The 22,186-nt window shown below is 41.9% G+C and overlaps 1 protein-coding gene across 9 annotated transcripts in view; it reads left to right on the top strand.

The window, feature by feature from the left end:
- nrxn2b (neurexin 2b) overlaps positions 1-22,186 on the top strand; it is a 665,374-nt gene that overhangs the window by 603,249 nt on the left and 39,939 nt on the right. For all 9 annotated transcript variants that reach the window (XM_084343882.1, XM_084343879.1, XM_084343880.1 and 6 more), the window contains one exon: positions 14,529-14,700. In XM_084343882.1, coding sequence (XP_084200008.1) covers positions 14,529-14,700 — 172 coding nt within the window. The remainder of the gene's footprint in view (positions 1-14,528; positions 14,701-22,186) is intronic.

The raw sequence follows: 22,186 nt of genomic DNA on the forward strand, positions 1-22,186 counted from the left end.
CGCGCACAGCCGTCACTGCTGGAGACAGCCTCAATGCTTTATGAGCAACTTTGTAACTGTCACTTGTAAAGAAAATGCTGTTTTTTAAGCGCTCGCATGCAGTCACAAACAACATTAGCTCTGTGTTCTGCTGTATTTACCTCTGCCTTTGAAAAACAAGAATCACAAACACATTCATCTATTATTACATAAGCAGAATCTGATACATAAGTAGGCTATGACGTGAGCCATGTATGGTACAATATTAATGCATGTGCTTCGACTGAGCTGAACAATACGGCGTTAATTTTTCATCCACATCATGTATGATTGTGAACGCACTGACCCCAGCGAGACACATGGTGGAGGCTGGAATAAAGTAATTTATACATTTTATTATTCACTATATGTAGCAATTTGCTGCATGCTAATATGCTAATATATACGTGCGTGCTTCCCAGCTGTGAGCCTATATGAGATCATTAGCTGCTATTTAATATACAACGCCCTGTTAGTTCACAGCAAACCTGTGTCTACCCACTTAAGTTTTTCTCAGACACTTAGCTGTAAACTTCATACAGAAGTAATGGATGATTGTTGATGGCCACTTAACTTTTGCTTTTGTTCTTTACATCACAGATGGAATTGTTCAATCGATGTCAGTAGGTTAAATTTGAACCATTACGTTTTCTCAATACTGTCTCAGCATTCTCTCTAATAGCTCATTGAATTTTCATATGCCTCTGTAGATTTTAACAAGCAATTTATTTAGGGGCTAGAATTTAAATGGCATCATAATAATCTACAGCAGCAGTTATTAATAATCATCACATCAGTTTGCATACTGTAACATAATGTTGGGTACTGTATCTATTCAATGTCATCGTCAAATTACCTTTCCCCTCTGAGCAACACTTCAAGGAATCCGACTAATTGACTTCATAAGCGGTTCACATGTTAAATGGTTAATTTCCATCCTTATCTATGAATCAAATTTCACATCTGACAGGATTTTTTTTGCTTAACACTCTGCTTGTATATATTTTATTCGAACCTCATATATTTATTGATCTGAGCCTCAGCGCTTGAGTATTATGTGGAATGTGCAGAGGGAATTACGCTCACAAACACAAAACATTACACAGCCATTATATATTCATTCACTTGCCATCATTAACTTTGCATAAATTGTCATTCATGCTTGAAGTGAGAAATGTTTCTCTTAGAAAAGGCAGTGAAGTGAAGGAATTCCACTTGTTTTTAAGTACTGTCACTTGTCGTAAATCCCACGCAGCGCAACACTTAAAGGCAACATCAAGGTCTTCACTTAAATCTTATCATCTTTATTTATTTGTTGAATGTTTGGCATGGTCATGCAGAATTACCTGGACATCACCTATGATGTGTGACTGACAGCCATTAAGATAATTAGGACTAAATGAAGGTGACTTCTATGTTGCTGGCAGGTTGTTATGTTATGAAAGTGAAATACAATTTGGGTTACTTTATCAATTTGGTGCATCTGACCTGTTCAACACAAACTTTTATTATTAATAATGTATAATACTATGAAATAATATTATTGTTAGCAATATTAGTGGTAGGATAGTACTTTATTTTTTTCTGCCCTTTCCTAAAACTACATCTACTCAGGCACTACTGCAAGCTTGCCCCAAGATAATCAGAGCTGCAACAGTTAATTGATTTAATAGATTAGTTGTGAACTTTTAGATGTTTTGATGATTAATTCACAGAAAAAAAAGTTCTTATTCCAGGCTATTAAAGGGTCAATTTGTAAAATGGCCAGGATTGTAGCTGTTAAAACACTCAAAAACACACAAAATGATCTCACACTATCAACAGAATGTGGAGAAAAAACACTTGTTAAAGTAGTAATGTTCTGTGTTTTACGGTGAGTTAACAAGGCAATGAAGCTCGTCTTTTAAGAGACAAACTTGAATTCGGCGATCTGTTTAGTAACTAAAAGGACTAAGCAGCAACTATTGGCCGGCAGACTATTGGCTCCTGAGGTACAATAGTATTAAAATGTTCTGGTTTCTTTACTACTCTGTGACAGTTAATTTAATATCTTTGGGTTGTGAACAAAACAAGCCATGTGAGGATTTCACCTTGGGATTTGGGAAACACTGATCGATATTTTCCACCGTTTTTTGACATTTTATAGACCAAACAACTAATCGTTTAATAGAGAAAATAAGCCACAGATTAAACAACAATGAAAATAGTCGTTAGTCGCAGCCCCCTTGATCACTTTGCTCTTAACTCATTAATAACACAAACTCATGGATACTTACCAATGCACATTCAGGCCTTTCCTCACCAAAAAGACAAAGCTAGAATTTTAGTTTATTAGTTTTAGGCCTATAGTGGTTTACGTGGCCAATGCTGTCAGTTAGCAGCCTTGAACAGAACGAGCTCTTCAGCACTCGACAGATGTGAATCTAACAACCCGAGGCAACAGTTCTGGCTCTAATAGAGGTGCTCAGGGGTGAAGGTGGCCTGGCACGCATGAATATGTTATGAACTAGCGTGTTATGAAATACCAAGTTTGTCCAGCTAAGGACAGAATATATGAAACACCTTCAATAAAATGAGGCAACACCGATAGCCGCAGCCTCGAAAGTGAATCACCTTGGTGACAAAGTAGTTATTTTCCAGTTAAAACGTTGTGTGTTCTTTGCTCAAATTTGCTTCAAGGTTTCTGGGTGAAATAAAATGTCAAGAAGTGGCTCTTTACATGAGTTACCTTTCTGTTAATGTATTGTAAAGTGATAATAAGACTCGAGTAACAAAGCACCAGTAACTCCAGTGCATCGCGGCGTTGTATTAAGTCTTCCAACTAAGATGGTGAATTTTTGATATCCTAATTAACAATGGGCAAAATAAATAAATAATAATGATAATATATAACAGTTTTATAATAAGATAAAGATCGTGGTTATGCAAATATAGTATGGTTAGGAAAAGGCAACAACATTATTTCAGGTTAAAGTTAGGGAGAAGACCATGATCACTGCCCTACCACCATACCCCTACGTCCTGCCCTGCTATAGAAAGAGAACAGTACTTCTTGCATTAGCACTGAATGTTAGTACTGGACCCACTTCATGAGGGCAGAATCTTCTCAACATAATTCCTAGAATAGTTTGGGAAATGTACTTAATGTCACCAGGGAGTGACCATCATAAGCTTTACCAGGGTAAGGTTTATTGCAGGCCTGTTTGATTGGATTGCACAGGTGTTCCTAATTAACTACACACACTGATGTAGCAAGGCATACACCATTATCGGATTATGGTATCAGATTTATCCCACGGCCAGTGGTTTGCTCAAAAACAACATGTGCATTGTGTGTGCACTGGTTAACCAGCAGCGAGCTCGGCAGCAGCTCAGGACAGACAGGAAGGGAATGAAAGGACAACAAGGCAGACAGCCAGGGACAGAGAAAGAGATTGTGTTCGCTTTATCCGTGTTTGCTCAGTTTAGCGGCGGGCAAATATTAGCCCGTGTGCTCGGCAACCGTTCTTCTCTACTGGGCTTTAACCCCACACCCTGCCTGCAGAGACTAAAAGGCAAAAAAGAGAACGGCGGGGGAGGGAGAAAGGGAGAGGATAAATGGGAGAGAAACAGTTCGAGAGTTGTTAGGGTAGCATATGGAGAGAAGCAAAAGGCAGGTAAAAGAAATTGAACAGAGAGCAAATGATGGCAGAGAATGAAGAGAGCAGGAGAATGGAGGAGTTAGAAAGAGGGCAATCTGAGCCATCTCCCGACAGTCTGTAGTCCAGATCAAATGAGACCCTATTGTTACTGTCAGAGCATACTCCAGTATGGGTTTTGTATTGATGACAGATGTATAGCTTTTCATGCTGCTGTATTTTATGGTACATGTTCGAGTCTTTTGATGGAGGCACAGCGTGGCACTTATTCTACAGCTCTTACTGTCAGAGAGAGCTATTCTTTACCATGCCAGGAAAAGTGCACTATTAAAGTCTGTGTAAACCACAAACTGTACAATGTGTACCATTGCTGTTTTCAATCGAAGGTGGTTCCAAAGCACAAAGGAGAAAAAGGGGGAGAAAATAAAGAGAAAACACATCCATGCCCCCGTTTTTTCCTCTGTTGTGCAGTTCTGAGGGAAGAAAGAGATAGAGTAGGAGAGGGAGAGCACGGCTGCGAGGACAGAAAGTGAAGAGGAGTGGATAAAACAATAGAGACAGAAAACACTTTGCTCTTGATTTTGTCCGAAGGTCACAGTCATTCCCTTCAATTTTCAGCCAGCTGCCGGCCTCGCTTCTCTTCAACAGAGAGGAACAGGGTGCTCTAGAATACACGCAAACACACATACACCGACACAAACACTTATACACGGGTCTTGACTATGGCTACACACAAAGTCACAGAGTCAAAGTGTAAAAACATCGAAAAAGAGAAAGACAAAAAGAAGCAATCTCCCATTTCAGCTTTTTCTCACAGTGTATACTCAGGCATGACAAATTGTATGTGCAAACTGGAGATGAAAAGACAGCGTCTCCTCCGCTGCCCGTCTGTCTGTCTGTCTGTCTGTCTGTCTGTCTGTCCATCTCTGCCTTGTTCTTTCACACAAAACTCTGACTAGTTATATTAACGTTCAACACTTTATCAAAGCTGCACAGTCACATTCAATCTCATTTACTCTACTTTTTTATGCCTACAGTGTATGTAGTTGCTACCCTTATAAAGTTCTAACAATCATATATATTTAGTTTAAAGAGATTTATTTTTCATTTACATTAAATGTTAATTAATGCACCTAGCAAGTATTGATAGTAACTAACCACCTCGACCTCCTCTCTGTGGTGTGGTAGGTAATTGTAAAATGATGCCTCTGAACACTATTCAGGCTGCAATTACGTTTGCTGCCAGGTAATAGGGAAAACAATTCACTACAATTTAAATTGACTTTCTAAGAGACAGGGTTGAGATGACCAGGGGTAGAGGTTGTGACAGAACACTCAGTTCCTTGTGACTGAATCTCGATCTGGGTCGAGCTGGGGTGAGAATTACATGCAGTCTAATCAGTTTGGGTCCTGGTTCATTGCTACAGGTCTCAGGTCTGTGTTTTAATGTCTAACACCCAGGTAGAAGTGGACTCACCATCAGCCCTGATCAGGTGGTGCATCATAATCATCACAGAAGAAAGATGATTTTTGGAACAGGTCTCTTGTTTTTTTTAAATCATTCATGCCCATTGGTTTCGGGTACAGAACAGAACTCTACATTGCTAGGAAAACATTTTCAACTGGCTTGAGCATGTATGAAGTGCATCTTAGGAGCCCAATGTAGCACTTTGTGGAGGTGCAATATAATTACATTTCTATGTAATAGAGTTGTGTTATTTTGAAGGCAGCATTCATGGATTCAGAAAGTACTTGTAGAAGAGTTTATTGTCACTGTCTCTTTCCGTCTGTATCCCCCGAAATTAAGCGTTTTTATGTCTCAGTGAGCATAAATAGCACAGTCATGGTAATTTATTCATGCATTCATAGTTTTTTGGCCTCATTCCATCATCAAGTAAGACATAAAGTTAACACTGTGCCACAGAATTAACCCATACAATGTCAGATAGGATTATTATTGTACAAAGCTACCAAACAAAAAACAGATTAAGCGCAATATTCAAGGACTCGACTATCTCATTTCACAGTGTGCTGACTAGATTTCTGCTGCCAGGCAGGAATGATCTACAAACCTATTTTGTTTTCGAGTTGTTGCACCTTTCTCCATCAGACACGGAGCTCCCTGGGTATCAACTCTTTCTCTCAGATCGCTCGCGAGAGAGTGTGGATCAATTGGATTCTACCAGACCCATGTTAGCAACTCCAGTCAACGCGGTAATGAGCCTCTGGGGAGTGAAAGAACTGGTGATGAGGGCAGACAGATTAGAACATTGAGAAAAAGGAGAAAAAGCGAAGAAAAGGTAAAAGCTAAAGTGAGAGAAATAATAATGGAGGACATCTGAAGGTGAGGCAATCGCACTTCCTTGCTCGAGAAAGTCAAAAATTGATTTTGAGGGTTGTATTGTTCGAATGACTAAATTGCCATTTCAGTTTCACTTTATTAGTGTTTCAATTGGCAAAAAAAAAAGGATATGTTGGCAGCAAGTTACAGGTCTGGAACTAGGCTAGCAAAGACACAACTGGCAGGAAGTCATATTAAAGTAAAGTAGTGTGAAGAAACAGTGAGTTTCTAAGGCTTTTACAAAACTGATAAAATGTCATTCAGTCATCAGTTACTGCTCCTCTTTGTCCCTCCAAACGTAGTCTGTGTAATTAGGTTTGGTGGCAGATACAGGGATTACTGCCATATCTTAGTGTTTAGTGAATTGATGGAGGATTTTGTGGAGCTGGTAAAGGCAAAAGGATAATTGAATACAGGAGAAAGAGACAAAAAGGATAAAATGACGTGGATGGGAAACTTTACTCTATCTTTGTCTTGTATTAAGTCACCCAAACTGACAAATATCTACCGGTGTCCAGGCCTACCAGGGCATTTGGAAAAGGGGTTGAGAGTGGGTGGATGGACATCGATCTCTGCCGCCACAGTAACAAAGATCCTTTCCTGGCTTTGCCTCAAGGAATACGCCCCCACACCTCCAGTGTTGTGGCTCTCTGCCTCTCACTTTCCTCTTTTTTTTTACCAATTCTCCCTTTATTTACCTCCACTTCTTTTCACTGTTCCTTTCTTTATATCATCCTGCATGTACTTTTATGTGTGCTCTGTTTACCCTGTACATTCGTCCTCTCTCTATATCATCTCCTCCATCCTCCATCCATCTCTGGTTAGCAACTTGAAGAGGTCCTTGACATGAAACGATGATCTTCAGTTTGAAATGTGCAGGTTTCACTACTCTGTCTTAGCACGTCACTTGGCAAAGAGTCAGGAATATAAATGATGATTCCATTTTTTTTTTTTTTTTTTGCTAAAAGGCTTATTGAAAGCAAGTTCATCTCTTTTGAAGTGGAGAACGTGAACTGTACAGACCTGAATGAAAAGCAAAGAGTGGACTTAAAAATGGTTTCATATAACCAAAAGGTCATAGGTTTGTTACCCACGAGCAAGGTGGCAATGAACAAATGACTTTTAGAAAGATGTTACTTTTAGTGTTGAACCTAAAGAGAATCTCATCTAACTTTGCAGTTCCCTTCAGCTCAATGAAGCCTTTTAGTATCTTTAAGCTTATTGTTAAGCAGGGAGATGTTTTTCAGCTTAAAGGTCTGATAAACCATCTGAACTCTACCTGTCACTACCTGCTAAAAGCCAGTAATAGAGGACCAAAGACGAGTATGCATTTTTGCACTTTTTATGTTTGCTTTGTCTTGAAGTCAGTTGAGTTTTTGGTTAAATGCCTAACACCCTGTGGGTAACACGAGCTTAAGAGATTTCCATGTTTGTTCTACAACATAAAAAAATACCCCACTTGTGAATGTTAAAGCGTTAATTAAGGTGTCTTTAAAAAGGCAGTTGCTAATAAGTGACTAAATGACACTACAGAGGCTTCACGACGAACACGGAGACTCATCGTCTCACTAATCATCTTCACATTCTCACTCAAACTTTCCCACTTAGGATGCTTAGTGTGGCGACGTTGAAGTCATTAGGCTGCAGTGTTGTTCATTTGTAGCCTAACGTTAGCTTTTTACTTCTGCCGATTGCAGTTATGTTTCAAAAATCGTGAAAGAGGTGCTTGAACGTGTAAGTATCATAAAGCTTTTTTCAACTCAAAATCCAAAGGATAAATTCCATCAGCTCTTTGTTGAGCGAACATGGGCGTTGCTAACTTCCTGTCGTCCTGCAGCACTCTTTTGCACCAATGTCCCACTGCATAATTATCCAGACAGTACCTACTTTTGAGAGAAGGGAGGTCACTAGCTGAGTCAGAGTTTCCAGGACCGGCTGGAGGGCATGAACAGCACTTATTAGTATGCATTGTTTTTATTCTAGTTTTCGTCTACATGTGTGGCACAACAGCAGTGTACTGTAAACATGTTAAACAAACAAATGGTAATGTTAACGTGTATGGTTTTTAATTGTTCCTCAGGCACAGAGCAGGCTTTGTAAGGAAAACGCACACACAAATCCCCATGCCTGTATGTGTGTGTGTGTGTGTGTGTGTGTGTGTGTATGTATCCACAGCACTCTGCAGCTCTGTAAACAAGGCTGTGGTGTGTGTGTGTGTGGCAGTGTAACCTCACCCAAGGACATTCTCATGTTTGCATATAAGTGTGTGTGTGAGTAAGTGGTTCAAGTGGGACTCAGGTCTACAGCTACAGGTCTGACGGTCATTGTGCTGAAGGACACCATCCATCAACAGTCTTGGTTGTGCACATCATGCATGAATCAGTATATACTGTATGTGTGTGTGTTTGTGTTTGTATGTCTGTGTATCTGTAGCTTCTCTGGTGCCGAAGATTGGAGGCAGACACTGAGTGAATGAAGAGTTTCGGTGGTCGATGACAACATAATCAGGATTATGGAGGATGATGTTTGGGCTGATTTATTTTCTACCCCCTCCTCCTTCTTTAGCGTAAATGCAGCTTCCCTCTGCAGTATTTTGGCCCGCTTCCAGTGTGCGTGTACTCCAGGACAAATGGGCAAGCCCCGTGTGAGTCATGCTCAGATGGGAGGCATATTCAGACGTGCACACACATATACGCACACCCACACCACATCTGTCTAACTCATCAATTTTTCAATGAGATCCGATTCTCGGTCAGAGCGGGCGCTCGCCGTTTTCAAAGCACGGAAGAATGGGTGGCCGTGACCACTGTCGTTGAAAAGAGGCAAAGAAACGAAAGAGTTGGAGGGAGGGAGAGAAGGAAGGAGATAAAGTGCTATTAAGATGAAGAGATGGTGGGAGGGGGGGCAACTTTCTCAAGGTGACTGCTGGAGATCACAGCAAACACATACAAATGAGTTGGCTGAGCAGAAACAGAGAGACGGTGTGGTAAATGAAACCAAGCATATCCTCTCTGCAAAGTGACTGTTTTGTCACCGACTTCCTCTTTCTCCCCTGCTGCCCAAAATCAAACTGACACATGTGGCTGTGTGTGTATGAGCCCTGTGTCGTTCGTGGTGAATGTTGAGAGGGGAAGACATGAAATGTGAGCACTAGATAACAGTATTCCTGCTCCAAAATGACTGTTAGGCCCTTAGACTATTTCCTCTCTCTGTCACAGACACTCTGAAGACGTTAGGTGAACGGACAGTGGCTGATTTAGCCAGCGAGGAGTCTACATGTTATGCAACAGCCTATTTCTTCTTACATAACGGTGCAGTTTCGGAGTGGAAGATTAGCCCCGCTATACTATTCTCCTTGTAGCAGATGCCACGGCCGATCTCCTCTCGCAGGCATTATGCATACATGTTGACAAGCTGATTAGCCGTATAGAGCCAGAATTACCCTGAAAAGGGACGTGCAGAGATGCCGTATGATGGTATATCTGGCTCAGCTGCAGAAGGCTGTGGGATATTACAGAAAAAATATTCACCAATATCAATCTGTAGCTACAAATTGCACATGAAATGTAACATTAGAGTGGAGAGCTGCCATGTAAGTGGAAATGCTTGCTCAAGCTGTAACACCGTATGAAATATTAATCTGACTTACACCACGTGATATCAGATGTGTGTGTCCTTAGTGAAAAGGGGCAGAAAAATTGATTGCTTTTTGTTGGGTATCCAGTAAAAATCTGTTCATCAGTCATTTCTCCACTGGCTGATTCATAATAAATAGCTAATAAATAGCGCAGCTTGGCATACTTACACTGGTATGTCGAGTTAGGCTCAAGCAGATACATGCTGTGATAGGTCATTATTGGGAAAATGAGAAAGAAGCTGATGAATAGTTTGCATTTGCACCACCCACAGGACTATTAATATGAAATCTGTCAAACCGAATCATAAGCATCAGCAAATCCCTTAACTGGTCAGCCACAGTTCTGGACTGTTTCTGTAGGCGCGTTGATACAGCAGAATGCAAAATACCTGCATTGATTTAAACAACGGTGACTGTCTTCCACCCTCCGGTCCATCCAGCAGCCGCATCTCCGTTGTTTCTCTGTTCTTTTCTCTTTTCTAATTTGCCTTTTTTCTGTTTGGCTCGTGTATCTGATCTACGAGGGGAAATGCAGGAAGTTGTTGAGGAAATGCAAATAGATCAAGGGGAAGATGTGTGTGGAGATGAAGCTGCAGGGGGTGCATCACGATTGAGCTGTTTGTAAAGAAATAAAAACTGAGGAACAAATCCTTCAAAACTGCATTCACATTCCCCCTTTGTCTATTTTGCCCTTCTTAGTTGACTAGCAGTGTGTGCAGCGAAGAGAGAGCGAGATCTTGACATCTTCAAAAGGAGCTTTGAACTCAAAGCACCTTGAGGCCCAGGAGGATCATCAAGGTTCCCTCTGTCCTTTTATCGCGCACTGTTTCTCTCTGCCCCGTGCTCCTCCTCCTCCTCCGCTCCCTCTTCCTTTTCTGCTCGGCGTGATCAGCGAGAGCTCTGTGAGGCTGCTTGATAACCCTGATGCACACCCGCCGACTGCAGCCTCGTTCCGGCACCGCCTCATTCTCATTCCACTCTCGGCAACGGCGTTTACCTCGACGCACGCTCGCACATTGCAAGGTCATGTTGAAATATTTCAGACGGAAATGCTCTCCGTATTCCAGCACTGCTCCTTCCCGTCCGTGGCTGTTGCACAGAATCGCAAAGCCAATTTTCTCTGTCTTTGAGAAAAAGGACGGAGAGACTCTAATGAGAGGATTACACCAACTTTTTTTTGGCAGCTAAACTCTGGCGTCAACTTACTGTTGTGTGAGAGGCTGATCAGCAGTTTCTACTCTGTGGAAAACATATTTTTTTGCTGCACCAAGATCTTAGATATTTGTCAAGGACGGCAAGTTTGTGCTTGAGTAATTGTAATATTATTCAAGAGGAAGTTGTTTTTTTAACTCGCTTTCCCCTCTGATCAAATAAAATCATTGAAACTCGCTGCAAGAAAACTAAAATGGATTTTTGTCGAAGTTGAAACTCATTCCAGCCTGTCTGTCCAACCAACCCCCTACCACTGACTACCTGTGATTGAACTCGGGACCTCAGACATGCTGCCCTCCTCAGGCAGTTGTGGTTTTAATCAGATGTAATTGAAAATGCATCATATGGAAGAGCTCTTTTCTTAGTCCCCCGAGGACCCCCTACCCACACCACTGATTGACCCACAGAAAGAAATGTAAGATGAGCTAACCTCTGGATAAAAGAGCAAAAATATAACATTCTTACTACTGACATTAGCCGACAGCTGTAGCAGATTAAGGTCTGCTAAGCAGCAGTTTAGAAGCAGTGGTGTTTAAAGAGCAGCCAGGGCTTATTGTCAGTTACCTACCAGTCCCTTCATTTCAGTGTTGCAGGCTTGACTGCTCCCAGTCATTCAAAGAGGTTTTTTTTTTCCTTCTGTTTCCAGAGATATGTTCGCTTAAGGGAAACGGCCATTAAAATGTCATTACCGCTACACTAAAATCATTTTTAAAAAAGCACTGGTTCCCAGCGGCTTCCTACCGTAATGGGCTCGATACATTCCCTTAGCACCGGGAAGAACCCTAATGTTGCGGAACACAAATGCTAATCTCTCTGTAAATATCACTCAAATTCACTCTCCCTTCTGCTTTTCGGTCATAATAGCATGGATTCATTCTGCTTTGCCCTGGCAAATTGAATTAATTCTCCAGGCAAAGGTGTCATGATTATTGTAAGCTTCCTACTGCGTGGGTCGTAATGGAGATCGTCCCAAAAGCATTTCACTCACTTTCTCCATTTTGTTTTTTTTTCTTGCCGCAGTATCTCAAAAGGTATCGCTAGTCAAAGCTTTGATTACATTTTCATTCAAGTGCACCTCACTTATCGCTCACTGACTGTATTCATATTCATGTCTTGGAATCAATATTGAATTGCAGCATGCATAGGGAGAGTAGGCAGAAAGACTGCCCGGGTCAGTTCATAACATGAATCAATTGATTAAGTGCCGAAGAAGCTGGGAGCACTTTGACATTTGAGACGTTCAAGCCTCTTTGCAGAATGAGATCATCTGCTGAGCAGTCCATCAAGCTCCACTCTGAGGAACTCGTCCTGGTCTAACTAAGTTCTGATCTTGGTGTAGGAGAGCGCTCAGCTGTGTCCATTTCCTGTTGTGCTGCCACACAGGGATCCTGTTCAACTCTGTGGCTCCCTCTCCAGCATTAATCACGGCCACCAGGACTTCCACTTGCACCTCCAGTTGAGCACACTCAATTAATACCCTAATCGCAGCTGTCATCAGAGCATGGCCATTCTGTGGCCTTGGCTAAATACTGTAACCACTTTATACAACACCAAAGAGTGGTTAGAATGCACATAAATTTGGCTGTGATTATACCGCTCATTAACTTACTGCACAACCTCTGCACTTATTTACTCAATTAACTTGCTATTTTAAGTTCTGTTAACATAAGGGTGGTTTATTTTCCTTTTTTAAATACTTAATCAGCCATGAATAATGGAAAAACCGCTGCGGGCTAAAGCCACACGTTCACCTCTGAATATCTCAGCATATGGAAGGTGGCTAAATAAATGCACATAGCTAATGAGATAATAGAATCAATGAAGTCGTCGCTGCAATGGGCAGATAGCAGCGCGCAAAAGTGACCCCCCCTGCAAATGAGCTTGACCTGAAGTGACAACCAGGAAATGTTCCTGCCAATGTTACGGGCAACAAGGCAGTCGCAGCTCTGGATCTTATGGTCGTGCGGGAAAAAACTGCAACAGAAGATTTACTGCCAGACAGAGAATTTGTCTGTAATGGTGCTGTCTGGTATGTACTCTGTCTGTTTCTCCCTCTATCTCTTTCCCTCACCCTTGTTCTATGCCTTTCTGGCAGACTGTAACTCTGTAAATGACTTTGACCTTTCCTGGGACTGAGGACAGGAACCACAGAGGGAGAGCAGAGAGATGGTGGGAGATGAGAGTAGAGTAGGCGGTTGACTGTAATAAACTCGAAGCAGTGGGCGGCTGTCAACACTAATAGATGGGAGAGGGGAGGGGGTTACCGGGTTAATGAATACTAAAGGTGCCTGAGTCCTCAACAAGTACCAAGCTGAAGTGTGTGAGATCTGATGCTCACAGTGTCATCACACTGCAGACAGCGAGGGCCTTTTTGGTGACTCAGGGAAAATATCTCTTGATTTTTGCCATAGGAGCGACCGTATCATGTGTCATTTAACGCACTGCAGTTTAGTTGTCAATTCGATTGCATCACTGTAATCCATCACACACACACACACACACACACACACACACAAACATAATGATTTGCTTTTTTTATTATTAGGATCCCCATTATGTGATGTCAGCCCTAACCTAGCAACTCTCAACAGCATATTGATGGGTAAACAAATAAAATGAGACATCAGTAACAGGGTTTTTTGTAGTCTGTACCTCCTGAAAAAAAATATTATATTTTTAGTCAAACCTGTAAAGGTGTATTAGAATTTTTCAATTCTTAGGCCGAAGATATGATTGCTGCCTCGTATACCCTGCGTCTGTTTGAAGCGTCGGTTGTACCTGTCCTCAGAAATCAACGCTACACATTCGCAATGATGAAATATGCACATGAAAAGTAGGGGCAGTGTGGGGATATGACAGGGTCAGGAGTCAATAAGCATATCAGCAGCAGCAGGGACAACATGACAAGACAACTAGCTAACGGGTGCCGACGCAACTGGTTGTCTACATAAATGCACCTTTAAAATGCAAGTTTATCTCTGGCACAGCAGGGATTTTAGCTGAATGTTAACTAAAGCAAACCAAGACAAGAAAACCTCTCACACTATTTTGCAAGAGCACTGTTGATCCATCTTGGGCTTTGTGGACACCCAAGGCAAATGGGATCAGTTTAAAGAAAGGCAGTAAAAGTCAGGGGATGACAAAAGTCAGTTGGATTTATCCCATTAGGACTGTTAATGTATGTACAATATTTCATGGCAATCCGTCTAATAGTGTTTCAGTATTTTGAGTTTGTGTGGTGGTTGACTGACTGACAGACAGACCTACATTGCCATCTCTAGAGACATGATGCTAGAGTAAAGAATTATCAAAATGTTTGAAATGTGGCATATTTCAGTGTTAAAGGCTCTAATTCCTGGAACTGGTATCAGATTTCCTTGACATTTTGTATCTGTGTTTGAAGCAGGACATTGGGGCGAGACATTAGACAGTAAAGGAGTCATCTTAACTATAAACCAATGAGAGAGAGTGGTAGTTGTGGAAATAAAGGCAGCTTTGTTTAATAGAATGAGCAGAAAGTAAAAACTTGTGATGAGTCGGTTGAACTTTTTACTCACACCAAAGAGTGTTTCCAAAAAAGTATCGGTTTCCCAGAAAGATCAAGTCAGAGGGGAACAAATGTCAGCATAATCCTTGTTCAACGTGTACTTTTCTCATCACATTCTCTACCCTCTGTCTATAGGAACGGGGAAAGATCGGCGTGATCTTCAACGTGGGAACAGACGACATAATCATTGAGGAGAGCGCGGTGATGGTGAGCGACGGCAAATACCATGTGGTGCGATTTACACGCAGTGGCGGCAACGCCACACTACAGGTGGACAACCAGCCCGTCATCGAACGTTTCCCCTCAGGTAGGAACAGGGGCCTTAATCTGTGATCTGAGGGAGGGAGGGGGCTCTTGGTGTTGGATTTGAACCTTCACAGTATTGAATTATTGGATAAACTGGGTAACACAATGGAGAGCGAAAGAGGGAGCTTTGGAAAAAGAAATACTCATTAATCCAGCCCACAGTGTGCCACTAAAAACTGTTTTTTATAGAAAATTCTGTAGGGGCTCTGGTTTATTTATCATGACATTCATATTTAGAGCATGCCTGCATTATTCTAGGTGATTAAGTCAGGTTCTGGTCTAAAAGGCAATAAGAGCCAAACAGCCTTCCCGAGGCAAGCAATCTTCCATCTAAGAGCATCCAGCGCTCTGCAGTTAGTCTACCATTGTAGCTCCTGGCGCTGTGAATGCCTGCATTGAATCGAGGCCAGCAGAATATGAGAATGCCAGTCAGGTATGGCGGGTGAGCATGGGTATTGGGCAGGATACAGAGGGAGAACACTTCACGCCGGGAAAGTATGTGGAGGTGTTTATAAGTCATGCCTCGGCTCCAAGATAAACACAGACGCAACATCATTACACATACAGACTTTAAACGAGGGCAAACACCCGATGAGTCACTGCTGGGAGTGTGCTAATTCCCCCGTTTGTTGTTTTACCATAATCATGGTAGTTCTATTTTGGCCTGAATTACGAGGCTATTATTGGCTGCGCAGAAGCTCTCACTTAATTTCTCTCTCCATTGTGTTTCCCCTTTGTTCATGGTTGTTCAAAGGAAGACATTTTGTGCTCCCATCATGAGTTTGCATTTAGTCAGCACTAGGCTAAGTCAGGCTCTTCTGCCTGCCAGTGTTAGGGGTTAATGATCTCATGGAAAACAAACAACTAATGCGCCTTTTCAAAGCCTTGAAGCTCTGGTACATTCATGAATTTGCAAAGAATTTCGTCCAACTTTTAAATCGAGTCAATACGTTTCATCTCCATTGTCTAAAAGCGCTTTCAGTGTATCATCATTGTTTCAAACAGCAGGGAGAGTGCTGCTAATGTGGCCATGATATTTATTCTAGCCGACATATAGAGCAACGGGACTGTGACATTCTCTGTCACAGCAGTGATCCCATATTTTGAGGCTTTGTTTTGGCATTGAGGGAAACGTATTCTGTTGCTCATCCGTCAGCACAGCGAGGCCGGACTGAGGGGCATGCATCACAGCCAGAGGAGGAAGCGCCCTGTGACAGTTCACTCTTTTCACTTGTTATTATGATGGAAATGCAGCCCTTTTCGCAACAGCACACACTCCAAAGAGGAGCCTTCAACTAACAAAAGCGCTAACCGCTCAGAAAAATAACAGCAGAGCAGCCCGTTAACATCGGCAAGTGAGTGTCATCATCCGAATCTATGTTTTGTTTCATCAGGGAACATTAATTCACAGCCCATATTGTATTCTTTTTATTCCCCTTCCCTTCCGCCCTCCTTGCTGTGTTGTTGTCTTTGTCAAACCTCTCTTTCCTTTTCCTCTGCTGATCAAGAATTGAAGAGAGTTATTTTGTTGTTGTTTGTTAGTTCACTTGATGAGTTTTGCGTTTGTCTGCCGGGGGCTGGAGCCCATCTGAAGTTTAAGGAGGTTATGGGGACTAAGGAAAGTAAATGGATAAAGGGAGGGGTGGAGAATAGCTTTGATTCATTTATGTGAGCTAGATACTCTCAAAACTATTTCAGGGCTCCCGCTTTGAAGGCTCCGGCACCAGCTTTGAAGGTTCCAGTCGTCATCGTCTGGCAGGGAGGCGTCCCGGGGAAACAGAGATGTTGCACATTAGGAAAGCAAAAACCTCGGATGAGGCTGAGGCACAAAAGGGCGGAGGAATACTTTGGGGAAAGACTGAATGAGAGGTTGAAAGGGTGGAGGGGAGTGACTTCCTAACTGAGGCAGTAGGTGCGTAAAGGAAGTCGTTGAGGTTATATTTTGTGGAGAGGGGAAAGAAACGAGGGGGCTCCCTTGTTGAATCCAGTTCCTGTGACCCAGATTGAAAATGTTGACATCTTCTGATCCTCTAAACGGCATAAAATACACTATACTCACAACATGTTCAGAACTACTGTGTTTCCTTGATGCTTATATTATGCAATATCCTTGCCATGCTGTCCCAGTGGAACACTGAATCCTAAAATGTCCATGTAGCCAGATTTAGAGGAAAATAGAGCAAGTTGTCATGAAAGACGCCTCCAACGGAGCATTCCACGAGGTGTTGCAGGTGCCAAATTTGTCAGGCTCCTCTACTGCAACAACGAAGTGCAGTTTCCTGTGAAATCTTCCTCCCCAAAGGGACTGTTGTGACCCACATCAGGCAGTCTCATTGGGATGCCACTTCAGTTTTTAGCCCTGTTTAATGCTTTGTGCATACAGAGAGTTACATGTAGGGTTTCTCCTCTTGTAGAACATGGCCTTAGAAATGTAAAAGTTCCCAGAGGACTGTTCCAAGGACAAGGACAGTAGGAATAAAAGAGAGAGCGTAAATGTCACCCAAGAATCCCAGCCATGTCACACAAGAAAGGTTACAGGTTATCTTTCAGTGTCTTTTTTTGACACACAAGTACTGAGTAAAAGTAAAAATATGGTGCTAAAATATTACTTCGGTAAAAAGTGAATGTCACTTACACAAATTGTACTTGAGTAAAAGTCTTAAAGTATCTGGTTAGTGAGTTACTTAAATATCCAAACCTAAATTACACTTTCATTTACACACACTGTGTATTTACCAGTGTTGGGGGCAATGCGTTACAGTAATATATTTATTTTAGCGGTACCGCAGTAATATAATGCTAATAATATTTGAGTTATGTATTACTACAGTTATGTCACGTAACACGTTACAATCTGCGTTACAGACCGAAGTGAAGCGTTTATTGTTGTTTTTTTCAGAATCCATTCACAGCCCGCATAACCATATTGTTATAGGTTTGTTTGATATAGCCGAACCTATAAGTTCTTTGAGTGTGATGAAGCCTAATCCTCCGAGCGTACTTTAATTTACATTCTTGAATCACATATGCATTCCCCGTTCTGTGGACTAAAATAAAAAGGCATAGAAAAAGAGATTTTGACTACATTATAGAAGATATAGGTCTGTTGTGTTTCATATGACTCAGCCTACAATTAAAAATATGTATTCCTATCTTATTATATATCAGACTGTGATCCTTTGTCTGCGTCCTGTGTCCAAGGACATTCCTTTATTCAAAAAGATCTAGGCTATTTACATGTTCTATACAGGTTATTTTGGCATTTTGTTGAAAGTAACTAAAAAGTAGTGCAATAAGTAATTTATTACTCTATGCAGACAGTAATATTGTAACGTAATATATTACTTTAAAATGAAGGTAACTAGGAATATGTTATATATTGCATTTTGGAAGTAACTTGCCTAACACTGGTATTTACATGTACTATATGTACTGTATACTACAGTATGTGCCATCGGGCAAATTAACTAGTAACTAAAGTCAACAAATAAACGTAGTGGAGTTTCTTTTTTCTTTCTTCTCCAAAACTACATACTGTCCCTTTAAGTACTTCTTAACTAATTGTAATTAGTTACATTCCACCACATGCTTTCCAGGCAGAGCCACCGTTGCCTGGGCTTGCCTGCAGCAGGCGTATAACCAGAAGGTTGACGCGGGGTGATGATTTGGAGAGACAGAATGTTAACAGCAAACGTGGTCGTCACGGGTCACAGGCATGCAACAGCAAAGCAACACGTCTCCTGATGTCCCACGAAGTGATGTTTGTAGTCCTCAGGGAGTGTGTGTCTGTGTGTCTGTCTGATTCTACATGCGACAGCGCACACGTCTGTCTGCGTGCATGACATAGTGCGTCTTGTGTGTGTCATTCTTTCTGCGTCCGTGCCTATGTGTGTGTGCATGCATGCATTTGATGGACAGAGAGCAGACAAAAAGTGTCAGAGGAGCAGCCGGCCAGTTAATCCAGTGTGTCAGGTGTCCCTGGTGGGTCCTGCAGCAACAGTTATTGGCCCTCCCACATTCACAAAATGGCAGACTGGCTCAATAAAAACATCCCTGTGTCACACTGAGCACCTCAACCTGGCCGCGAATAAACAGGCAGATGTCAGCAGCAGTGCCATACGGACTGTAATTGTTCCATTTCACACCCGGCTCTCTTTATTTACTGGTCATCTGCTGTGAGAAAGGTAGCAGATATGATGCGGCTAATTGTTTAGTCTACAATTTTATTATTAACAATTTTATACCATTGCCCTGTAGAATTCCTAATTTTGTTTCTGACTGGCAAAACGGTGTGTATTATTTTCAGATAAACACACTGGCAGGACACGGCAGCCTTTTCACTTTTTTGAATTAAAAGTCATAACTGAAACTTTTGGTTTGAGCTGTTGCCAGACTACAGCTTCATTTAGTTGAGAAGTAAGGAAACATATGTTTCAAGGAAGAGTCAAAAGTTTGGTCACACTTAAAACATATGGATTTGTTTGGTGACGTCCGGTGACATCTGACCACCTCAGAGAAGACAGTATTTTTTTTCATGATTTTCTCTGCATCCATAAGAATCAAGAGCTGTCCACACCAAGAACACTGACCGTAAAGACAACAATATGAGCACTGATGAAGATAACTTTATTAAAACAGTGGTGCCAAGCACGCTCTGCTCGCTACAGTTTCGTCAGCTTCGGGAACCATGGATATTGATGCATTTTAAAAAAACAATATGGTTTTACAAATTCTTTAGAGATAAGAGGAGCTAGGAGCATCCAACACTGTTACGAGAGACACATTTTGGTTACACATTAAGAGTATAAGTTGTATAAATAACGAAGACTGAGTTGTTAGAGTAGACCATTAAAAGTGTTTGCTTAATGTCACCAATTCACGTATCACATGTAACAGTTAGAAACCAATATTATAAGCACTCCTGCAACATTATTTTGAAAAATGTCTCAAAAAAGGAAATCAATGTAAATTCAGTATGGATTTTGATTGGCTGTCCGTGTTTCTGTCGATCATAAAGTCACTCTAGAATCTGTCATAGTTGTGACGTGGACTTTGAGCTAGAAAGGTTTTTAACACAGTATATTCATAGTTATAGCTGTCAGACAATATTGTTATCCTATATCCTTCAACAATCCGCCCCATCAATCCACAAACATCAATTTAAAAATTAACAGTCCAATTAAAAGTCCAAACTAGTCAAATCCTGTGACTGCCGTTGTGACATTTGACTCTGTGCTATAGTTTTATGAGCTGCTCTCTCCCCGTCCTCTTCGTCATGCCCCAACCGATGATGGTGTTCAGACACTCAGAGGGGAGGTCAGATTTAGAGTGCGCTGGGGCCTGCTACAGCATTAATCCCCCTCTTATGAGGAGCCAGCCGCCCTTCTAGCAGAGTAGGCATCAGAGTAGGAGACAGAAAGAGCTACAAGGGAGATAAAGTATGGCAATACATACAGATTTATACATATATGGTCACTTTTATGGGCCCTAAAAGTATATGTATGTATGTACATTTCCCTTTGTTTCAGGGAGTGTATGTGTCCATCTGGGAGTGATTATGGAGGTGTTGTCATGAATGCCCACCTGTCTCTCTACTTTGTGTCACGTGCCCCCTCCATCTCATCATCTCGTCTATTTGCAATTCACCGAATCACCTCACATTAACCCTTTCTCTGATTATAGTCATTCACCACAGTAAATGATGACATTTCGGTAAGAAGGGAGCGTCTGGAAAAATCCATCCATTTCCTGTGGGTTTATACCACACTTGGCATTTGGACTTCATTGCTGAACCCCCTGAGATTTGGATAATCATTATGTATTTTACAACTGTAGTTATATTGTCACCATTGCAGCGCATTGGCTGTGATTACCATATTTTGCTGTCTCGTAACTATGTCATTATGACCAATGAGAGCGCACAGCGCGCTGTTGTTCTCCCACTCTCACTGTTTCTTTGTCACTTGCCAGTATTTGGAGGCAGTAGATCTACTATACAACTGTCGTTTAGCTTTAGGTGGAACTGAGCTGCTGGACTTGTGTAGAATTAGAAAGGGAAAGTAGCGGTGGGTGGGGTGGTAATGCATGGATGGAGGGGTTGACGGAAGGGGAGATAGAAGACAGGAGAAGCAGCAGTACTGTACAGCAAAGTTGCTTGGGATGCATTGTTTGAAAATGATGGACTGGAGGGGAAGAGGAATGAATAAAGGGAGAGGCTGGGTCGAGAAAAGAGGAGGGTGAGATCCAGTACGCTTGCTGGAAGCTAGCTGCTGTCACTGCTCTGATGGATGAGGCTTTCCATGTTTCTGAATAATAAGCACTGCACAAATTGGATTGCATCACAGCAGGGAAGATTACATATAACGGGCGCAGTACCAAACAGCACGTGCACGTACGAACACACACAATGTAGTAAGAATTTCATAACAAACATGACTTGTTAACGAAATGACTTGCTACTTGAAATGCACTCAGACACAACAGTGTTCATTTAGAGCAAATCAACGCACCACTTAATACAGATCATAAATCAAGGGCAGCAAAAGAAAGAGAAAAGAAAGATAAAGTACAAAGAGAGGGCTTTTGTCATTCCCTGTTTTCATTCTGTAAGGCATTTAGGGGATCTGTTCAGCGTGAAGGCTGACCATTAGAGAGAGGAAAAGGGGGAGAAGCGAGATGTGGATTCACGGAGCAGAGATTCTTTGTGCCAGCGAGGTCAGCTCCAGCTCTTCCGACTGAGCTGTTAAGATGTTCTTACTCCTCGGATAAATGGTCGAAGAAAAGGGGTCAACAAAGCTCTCGGCAGCGCTCTTTCCTCCCTCATACCCCCTTTTTTTATCATTTCCTTTATGTCTGCAGCATTTCTAGATATCCATCTTTGTCTTTGCGACCTCCGCAGTCGGAGAAAGAAACCCAACCGTGAATAAGCGAGGAAGATAAAGAGACAATATGAGGAGGGGAGGTTGAGGCAGCCCAGAAGATTTGCTCCGCTCTTCCCTTTGGCTAAACCAATATGAGAGCACTCAGCGGTGCCAGTTAAAATGTTAAAAGTAGGGGAAAGCAACAGGATTAGGACAGGAGGAGGGACTCTAAACAAGAGAACACAGTCGGACAAATGGCTGAAGGCATATGGACTGTGTGAGTCTGACGGTCCACCGAGCAGAAGATGTTAGATGAGTGTGCGGGGTGATGCACAGAGCAGTGTGGCCTCGTGTCTATCTCATAGCATCGCAATATAATATAAGCTAGGCTCGTATATCTGTTAGCTTTGTGCGCTTTCTGTCTTTAATGGTGCTTGAGGTAATTACAGTATGCACTGTTGCAGCAGCACCAGACAGTTTGGTACAAATCATCACAGCCTGCAGACGTTCACATACCAGGCAAAGTAAGAGCACTTACTTAAGTTCTCCAACTCTGGGATACTTGTAAATGATTTGAGAATTTCCAGCATAAAATGTGACTTTGCCTACCTTCTGCTCTTAACTTTT

Source organism: Pagrus pagrus, assembly GCF_965226575.1.
Source record: "Pagrus pagrus genome assembly, chromosome: 22".
Lineage (NCBI taxonomy): Eukaryota > Metazoa > Chordata > Actinopteri > Spariformes > Sparidae > Pagrus > Pagrus pagrus.